The sequence below is a fragment of the Carcharhinus amblyrhynchos genome, chromosome 16, assembly GCF_965287045.1.
Source record: "Carcharhinus amblyrhynchos chromosome 16, sCarAmb.v2.hapA, whole genome shotgun sequence".
Classification (NCBI taxonomy): Eukaryota; Metazoa; Chordata; class Chondrichthyes; order Carcharhiniformes; family Carcharhinidae; genus Carcharhinus; species Carcharhinus amblyrhynchos.
Window position 1 is genome coordinate 35,375,673 of NC_137339.1, and position 9,587 is coordinate 35,385,259.

General features: G+C 42.0%; 1 protein-coding gene across 1 annotated transcript; it reads left to right on the plus strand.

Moving 5' to 3' along the window:
* The first annotated feature begins 570 nt into the window (after nucleotides 1-570).
* On the plus strand, nucleotides 571-9,053 carry LOC145354092 (histone H2B type 1-A-like). The gene is made up of 2 exons (XM_080205224.1): nucleotides 571-1,004; nucleotides 8,896-9,053. The coding sequence occupies exons 1-2, from the start codon at nucleotides 602-604 to the stop codon at nucleotides 9,051-9,053; spliced, it is 561 nt and encodes a 186-aa protein (XP_080061350.1). The 5' UTR covers nucleotides 571-601.
* Nucleotides 9,054-9,587: the final 534 nt, after the last annotated feature.

The window sequence follows — 9,587 nt, forward strand, 5'->3', positions numbered from 1 at the left end:
CATATTATATATGGGTGACACAGTGACATAGTGGCACAGTGGTTAGCAGTGTTGCCTCACAGCACCAGGACCCCGGGTTTGATTCTCGTCTTGGGACACTGTCTGTGTGGAGTTTGCACATTCTCCCCATGTCTGCATGGGTTTCCTCCAGGTGCTCTGGTTTCCTCCTACAGTCCAAAATGTGCAGGTTAGGTGGATTGGCCATGCTAAATTGCCTCTTAGTGTCAGGGGGATTAGCTAGGGTAAATGTATGGGTTATGTAGATAGGGCCTGGGTGAGATTGTGGTCCATGCAGACTCGACAGGCTGAATGGTCTCCTCCTGCTCTGTAGCATTCTATAATTCAAATGATTTAAACTCTGATCCCCAAATTACGGTCAACAGCAAAGCAGTCAGGAGAATCTTTCACCTGGGACCACCCTTTAAAATTAACTTGTACTCTGTGGAACATATTGAAACTTATGAAGGACTGAATGTAACCATGGTTCATTATCATATCCTATCCAAGATTAAGTTGGGGCAAATGCTTACCGTTCTTAACATTTGTATCAATTTCTGAATGAACCTTCACTCCACAACGAGTTGGATGAAGTGGGGTTGGAATGCCTGAGCTTGCAGCTAAGGGCGGCGTGTCCCGCAAGGCGTCCAAGCAGTCGCTGACCAAGGTCACCAAGAAGCCTTCCAAGAATTGGAGGAAAACCCGCAAGCAGAGCTACTCCACTTATGTGTACCGGGTGCTGAGCCAGGTCCACCCTTCCATCCGGATCTCGTCCAAGGCAATGAGCGTCATGAACTCTTTCGTGATCAACATCATCGAGCGCATCGCCTCTGAGGCATCGCACCTCATCCACTACAACAAACGGCATGCCATCTCAACACGGGAGATCCAGAGCGCAGTCCACCTCATGCTACCGGGCGAGCTAGCCAAACACGTTGTCTTCAAGGACACCACGGTGGTCACCAAGTACACCAACTCTGCTACGTCGACTACACAAAGATTAAAGAGTACATATATAATACATATAGGGATGAATAAACAGATATTACTCTCAATTTTGAGTTAAGTTGACCGTAGGCTGACCCATAGCCGTCAAGCTGAAGCTGTCCACCTCAATCTGTAGTACAAAAGGGAAAGAAAGAAAGGCTTGTGGTTGTCACAAAATGCAAATACTTATTTAAATTCAGAGGCTGGCAACTCCAGTTCTCAGTAAACCTTCATGCATGTTCAGATTGGGAAATGGCTGCACATGCACAATCCATTTCTTTTATGTTCTTTAGGGTGGGAATCGACCCTACACCCTTGTGAAATTTCAGTTATGCAGGGCATTGGTCTAGAGCACTGTATACAATATTGGTCTCCTTATTTAAGGAAAGATGTAAATGTATTAGAAACAGATTAGAGGAGATTTACCAGACTTATACATGGATTGAATGGTTTGTTTTATGAGGAAAGGTTGGACAGGCTAGGCTAGGCTGGATACTAGATAACCGGAGTGTGACAGGAAGGGATAGAGTCCACAAACATCAGAGTTTACTCGCAAATGAGGTCAGAATAGGGAAAATGGTAAAAATACAAAATTAGATGTTCTTTATCTGAATCCACACAGCATTTGTAACAAGATGGATGAATTGACAGCATAATTAACCATTAATGAGTATGATATGATAACCATAACAGGGACAACATGATCACAGCTGGGCCCTGAATATTCAAAAGCTATTTGACATTTTGGAAGAACAGGAAGAAAGAAAATGGAGGTGTGGCAGCTAAGTACAATACAGTACAGAAAAATGATCTTGGTTCAGTTGAATCAGTTTGGGTAAAGATAGGAAATAGCAAAGGAATGCAGTCATTGATGGGAGTGGCTTATAGGACCTCTGACAGTTGATACATGTAGTTCAGAGTATAAATCAAGAAATAATGAGTCCTTGTAAGAAAACTTTTAATCTTCATATAGATTGAACAAATCAAATTGGCAAAGGTAGTCTGGAGGATGAGTTCATTGAGTGTATTCAGGACAGTTTCTCAGAAAAATACATTCTGGAACCAAGCAGGGGACTGATTATTTAAGATCTGGCAATGTGTAATGAGACAGGATCAATTGATGGCCTCATACTAAATAATCCTCTATGTAAGAGTGATCATAACTTGACAGAATTTCATATGCAGTTTAAGAGTGAGAAATTTGGGCCAGAAACTAGTATCTTAAACTTAAATAACAGTAATTTCAAGGGCACAAAGATAGATTAGACTAAACTGGAATGGGAAAATAGGTTAAAAGGTAAGGTATATTCCATTGAGGAAGAAAGACTGCAAAAGAAGGATGCACTTTTCTGTGGTTATAAGGATGCTAAGGATGGTATCAAATTGAAAGAAAAGATGTACAATCCTGCAAAGATTAGTGATAAACTAGAAGATTGGGAACATTTTAGAAACCAGTGAAGAATGACACAAACAAATAGAGGGGGAAAATTGGGGTATGAGGGAAAACTAGCAAACAATATATCAAACAGTTTCTGTGAGTATATAAAAAGGAAAATAGTAGCAAATGTAAGCACTGGTCCCTTAGAGGGTGAGACTGGGAAATTAGTAATGTAAAACAAGGAAATGCCAGAGGCTTTGAATATGTATCTTGTATCTACCTTCACAGTGGAAGATGCAAAACATATCCTAAGAATAATAGAAAAACAAAAGGCAAAATAAATGGAGGAACCTAAAACAACTACAATAACTAGAGAAAATGTTCTAGGAAAACTAATAGAACTAAAGGCTCACAAATTCTCTCGACCTGATGGCCTGGATCCAAAGAACAATACAGTGTAGAAACAGGCCTTTTACCCCTCTAAGCCTGTGCCGATCATGATGCCTGCCTAAACTAAAACCGTATGCACTTATGGAGTCCATATCCTTCCATTCCCATCCTATTCATGTATTCGTCTAGTTGCCCCTTAAATGCCACTATTGGCATTTAACTGTCCTGAAAATACTCAATGAACTCATCCTCTAGACTACCTTTGCCAATTTGATTTGTTCAATCTGTATGAAGATTAAAATCTTTCTTAAAAGTCCTCATTATTTCTTGATTTATACTCTGAGCTACAGTGAATCTACTATCAGAGGTCTTATAATCCACTCCCATCTGTCACTGCATTCCTTTGCTATTTCCTATCTCTACCCAAACTGATTCAACTGTACCAAGATCATTTCTCACTACTGTACTATATTGAGCTACCCCACCTCCACTTTCTTTCTTCCTGTTCTTCCAAAATCCTCCCACCACATTCCCGGGCAGTGTGTTCCAGATATTCACCACTGTCTGTGTAAAAAACTTGCCTCACATACCTCCTCTAAACCTTTCCCCATGCACCTTAAAACTATATCCCCTAGTACTTGACTTTTCTGTCCTATGAAAGAGCATCTGACTATCCACTCTGTCAATGCCACTCATAATCTTGTAAACCTTTATCAGGTCACCCCTCAACCTCTGTTGTTCCAGTGAGAACAAACCAAGTTTATCCAATCTCTCCTCAGAGCTAATACACTCCAGGCCAGGCAACACCCTGGTAAACCTCTTTGGTACCCAGTATCTACATCCTTCTGGTAATGTGGCGACCAGGTTTGTACACAATATTCTAAATGAGACCTAACTAAGTTCTGAAGAGCTGTAGCATTATTTGCAAATTTTTATGCTCAGAGCCTAAAAGGAAGTAACTACAGAAATAGTGGCTGGAATTCTCCAGTGGATAGCATAGTGGATGCTATACACTCACCACTGTTGCCAGCGAGAACAGAGAATTGGCATACAGCCAAATCTCCCTCTCAGCCGCAGGACCGGAAAATCCCAACCATGGACGAGGTGGAAGGATCCCGACTAGTGTACGCAATCAATGTGATCTTTCAAAATTCCATAAATTCTGGAAAGGTCACAGTGGATTGTGAAACCACAAAATAACAGTACTATTCAAGAAAGGAAGAAGATGGAAAGTAGGAGACGATAGGCCAGCGAGTTTAGCATCTGTTACTGGGAAAATGCTAGAGTCAAATACTAAGGAGGTTGAATAAATGTCAATACTTCATTTGCCTTCCTAACTTTTTGTGACTCATGCGCAAGGAGACTTAGGCTTGTCTGTGTGGAGTAGAAAAATTATAACAGTATCTGGCAGTCAAAATAGTGAAAGGGAATTCATGTTTGATAAACTTATTAGAATTCTTTGAGGATGTAGCAAACAGGTTCGATAAAGGGAAACCTGTTGATGTAGAGTGGGATTTTCCTACCCATCCTGATACTGGAAATTCCCATTCTGGATCAATGGTCTGGCAAATTGTAAACAGGAGCAAAAAATTTACCCTTGTAGTATATTTGGATTTGCAAATGGCATTTGATAACTTGCCACATGAAATGTTAATGTGCAAGATAAGAGTTCATGCTGTCAGGATGATATATTAGCTTGGAAAGAGGATTTGCTCACCCCCAACAGGAGACAAATAGTCAAGATAAATGGGTTATTTTCAGGTTTACAAAACTGCAACCAGTGCCATAGGGATCAGCATCTCAAATATTTCAGACCTATATCAATGACTTGGATACAGGGACAGACTGTGTTGCAGACAAATTTGCTGATGATACAAAGATAAACAAGAAAGCGAGTATGAGGAATGTACAAAGGTTTTGCTAAGGGGTGTAAGTGGGTTAAGTGAGTGAGAAAGAAATTGGTAGGTGGAGTACAGTGTGGGAAAATGTGAAATTGTCCACTTGGAAAGGAATAATAGAACATGTGGAATATTATAAAAATGGAGAGAGAATGCGTGGTGATGCTGTACAGAGAGTAAAAAGTAAAAAGCAATGTTTATTTATTAGCCACAAGTAGGCTTACATTCACACTGCAATGAAGTTACTGTGAAAATCCCCTAATCGCCACACTCCGGCGCGTGTTTGGGTACACTGAGGGAGAGCTTAGCATGGCCAATGAACCTAACCTGCACATCTTTGGACTGTAGGAGCAAACCGGAGCACCGAGAGGAAATCCACGCAGACACAAGGAGAACATACGAACTCAATGCAGACAGTGGCCCAAGCCTGGGTTTCCTTGCATGAGTCATAAAATGTTAGGAAGGCAAATGAAATGTTGACATTTATTCAAAGAGGTGGAGTAAAAGGGTAGGGAAGTCTTGCTGTAATTGTACAGGACATTAGCGAGACCATAAATGGAGTGCCATGTACAGTTCTGATCTCCTTACTTAAGGAGGGTATATATATTTTCATGCAAAACAGTTCAGAAAAGGTTCAGTGGGCTCATTTCTGGGATGAAGGGGTTGTTTTATGATGAAAGGTTGAACAAGTTGGGCCTATATTCATTGAAAGAATTTTGATTTGATATATTATTGTCACATATATTAGTGAACAGTAAAAAGTATTGTTCTTTGCGCACTATACAGGCAAAGAAAGGGAACTTCTTGAAACATATCAGATTCCTGAGGGTGCTTGACAGGAAAGGTGTTGGGGGAATGTATCCATTCATGAGGGAATCTAGAACGAGTGGGCACAGCTTAAAAATAGGAGTCTCCCATATAAGATGGAAGTAAGGAGAAATTTCTTCTCTTGGAGTGTTGTTAGCCTTTGAGAGAACAGAGAACAATGGAAGATGATTCATTGCATGTAGTAAATGCTGAATTATACAGGTCTTTGATTGATAAGGGTGTCAGGGGCTATGGGATATAGGCAGGAAAGTGGAGATAAGGCTACAATTAGGTGAGTAATGATCTTATAGAATGGCACAAAAGGTTTGATGGGTTGTTCCTATTTCTTATGATCTTATGGTCTATTTTTAACTTAAAATAATATACAGCTTTACATGTGCATGGTAACCCGATACTTACAAATTTCAATGAGCAGGATTTAAACCCATAAGTGTGATAAAAGTTCAAGGGCAAAATGTGCAGTTTGTTAGAGTGTGCTGAGGAACCAAATGCCCTTTTCCCCACTTTATGTTATTTATCATTCTGGGTCCTGTGGTTAGATGCAAGTTCCAGTAATTATCATGGGTTGCATGGGAAGCACACTTTATGGTATCATTAGGACCTGAAATGATTTACGCAAAAAAATTCTGCTCTCCTGATTTTGGGTGCCACCTCCTTTTGTTGCTCAGTTCACTTGAATCCAGATGGACATAGATCAGGCCCAAAACTAACAATATTTCATTTGATATACGCCCTGGGTGTAATCTCTTCCAGCTTATTCCATCAGCAAATGTCTGAGATCATGTACCAATCAACCCAAGAACAGCTTCTTCCTTGCTGCCATCAGACTTTTGAATGGACCTACCTCACCTTAAGCTGAAATAAAAACAAAAAATGCTGGAAGATCTCAGCAGGTCTGACAGCATCTATGGGGGGAGAATAGAGCCAATGTTTTGAGTCTTAATGACCATTTGTCAGAGCTCTGACAAAGAGTCATTGAGATTCAAAACATTAGCTCTATTCTCTCCCCACAAAGGCTGTCAGACCTGCTTAGTTTTCCAGCATTTTGTGTTTTTGTTTCAGATTCCACCGTATTCTAATTGTATATTAAACTGATTTTTCTCTACAACATAGCTATGACTGTAACACTATATTCTGTAACTTCTTTCCTTCTCCCCAATGTACTCTACGAACGGTATGTTTTGTCTGTATAGCGCACAACAAAAAATACTTTTTACGATATCCCAATACTCAGGACAATAATAAATCAAATCAAATCAGATTAGACAAGCTAAATCCAGACAGACAGAGGGAAAAGTTCAGCAGGAAAGAGAACAGTCTAACTAGAATCAGAGAAGTTTGGACAGAATGAGAAAAGTCCGAGGGCAAGAGTGAATTTGAAACAATGTAGGAACCATAGAAACTCTACGGTGCAGAAGGGGGCCATCCAGCCCATCAAGTCTACACTGACTCTCTGACAGAGTATCTTACCCAGGCTCTAACCCTGTGACCCCACATATTTACCCCACTAATCCCCCTAATCTATAGGAAAGAAGGATATTCGGATCAAGAGAGTGAAAGAGATTAAAACAGAGAGAAGGCTTTAGACAAAGGAGAGTTTAGATAAAGTGAGAGTAGGTTAGAAACAGAGAACAGTAAGAGTTGAGATAGATGAGATTATTTTACAGCTGGTAAAAAGTGAAATTGAATATGCAATCTTGTGGTTCCATAGAAATAGGAACTTTACGCAAACTTTTTTATTTTGAGTAGAAACATGCAAAATCTGGCATTATCACTAGATAGTCAAAAGTTGTAAGACTCAAGATCTGGGAGTCTGTGTAAATTTATCATTTTACTTCACTGGTCTGACATACGCTGAAGCTTAAAATGTGCCAGATCAAATGTGACAAAGAGCAGGTGTAACACTAGGCGTTAGATCTTGTCCATTCATGACGCCTACATTGCGTAGCCATTGCGAATTCCTATGTGAATTTGCAGCATTCCGAGGAGAATGCCTATTTATTCTGCTCCTTTTTCATCTTTCCCTAATGTCTCGCTTTATTTGTCGTATTTTCAATTATGGATCCCCATCTAGGTTTCTCAAAAGAAAAGTAAAATAATAAATAATAGAGACATTATTCTAATTAAGTTGCTGAACAGGCTCAAGGTGCCGAATGTCCTAATCCTGTTTCATAAGAACATAAGAAATAGGAGCAGGAGTAGGCCATCCAGCCCTTCAAGCCTGCCCCGCCATTCAATAAGATCATGGCTGATCTGTCGCTGCTCAGTTCCACTTTCCCGCCCTCTCCCCATAACCCTTAATCCCCTCTCCTATCAAAAACCCATCAACCCGCGTCTTAAAAATATTTAGCGAGGCAGCCTCCACCACTTCAACGGGCAGAGAATTCCAGAGATTCACCACCCTTTGAGTGAAGAAGTTCCTCCTCAACTCCGTTCTAAACCGCCCCCCTTTTATCTTGAGGCTGTGCCCCCTAGTCCTATTGTCTTTTTTGAGCGGGAAGAGTCTCTCCACCTCTATCCTATCCATCCCATTCATCATCTTATACGTCTCAATGAGATCTCCTCTCATTCTTCTAAACTCTAACGAGTACAAGCCTAGTTTATTCAGCCTCTCCTCAAAGCTCAACCCCCTCAACTCTGGTATCAGCCTAGTAAACCTCCTCTGCACTCCCTCCAAGGCCAAAATATCTTTGCGCAGGTGCGGCGCCCAAAACTGCACACAGTACTCCAGCTGCGGCCTCACCAATGCCCTATACAGCTGCAGCAAGACCTCCCTACTTTTATATTCAATCCCCCTCGCTATGAAGGCCAGCATCCCATTAGCCTTCCTGACCACCTGCTGCACCTGCAGGCTGGGTTTTTGCGACTCATGCACAAGGACCCCGAGGTCCCTCTGCACCGTCGCCTGCTGCAGTTTTTCGCCTCGTAAGTAATAGTCCTTCCTACCATTTTTCCTACCAAATGTACTTAAAATATCAGGAACTTTATTTGTGCATGTTCATTGCATCAAATGCCAGATTGGGTTTCTACCTACTCACGTACAAATTTAAAGAGAAATGTGTTAAAAAAAATCAAAATAAACTTCAAAGGGCCATTTAACAATTGTATTTCACAAAATTGGCCATTTAAGGACCTCAGTTAGTCTGGGGGTGTGAAAGCTGTTCTGAACTTTCCCCTACCCTTAAGATGTAGAGTACAGGGGCGGGGAGGGGGAGGAGTTGGGAGGTAAACAGGAGGGTGATGGGTTCTCCACCCCATGTCATCCCACCTGATCAAATGATCCCTGACTCCCCTCTCAGCCTATTCTGTAGTGCAGAGGCACATTAAATTTTGCCCTTATCTATAGAGATGTCAATTGCTAGCAGAAATTGCTGGATGTTAAATATTAACTAAAAACTTGACTTGAGTTTCCTGTAGTTAATCCAGGAGCATCAAGGCCCATGGTAACAATCTGCTACTACCTGAAGCAGCTTTGCCCCTTGCAATCGCAGGAGCCTGCAGTTCGAGATGCAGCCCCCGCCGACCACCGCCCCCTGCCCGACCCCGCTGCCGACCACACCCGCTATCCAGACTGACCATGGACTGTCCCTCCCCCACCAATTGCGGACCTGCCGCCCTCCTCCACATTGATCCCTGTAGAGTAGCAGCAGGCCCCCTCTTCCTCCCTCCCCCACTGCTGATCCCTGCAGAGTAGAAGTGGACCCTTGCCCTTCATTAGACGAAGATGAGTGGAAAAGCAAATTGCGCGGAGGGTGTGGAAAGTCTGCAGAGGGATCTGGATAAGCTGAGCGAGTGGGCGAGGACCTGGCAGATGGAGTACAATGTTAGCAAGTGTGAGGTTATCCACTTTGGCAGAAATAATAGTAGGAGGGATTATTATTTAAAAGGCGAAAAGCTGCAGCATGCTACGGTGCAGAGGGACCTGGGGGTCCTTGTGCATGAGTCTCAAAAACCCAGTCTGCAGGTGCAGCAGGTGATCAAGGAGGCGAATGGGATGCTGGCCTTCATAGCGAGGGGGATAGAATATAAAAGTAGGGAGATCTTGCTGCAATTGTACAGGGCACTGGTGAGGCCACAGCTGGAGTACTGTGTGCAGTTTTGGTTGCTGC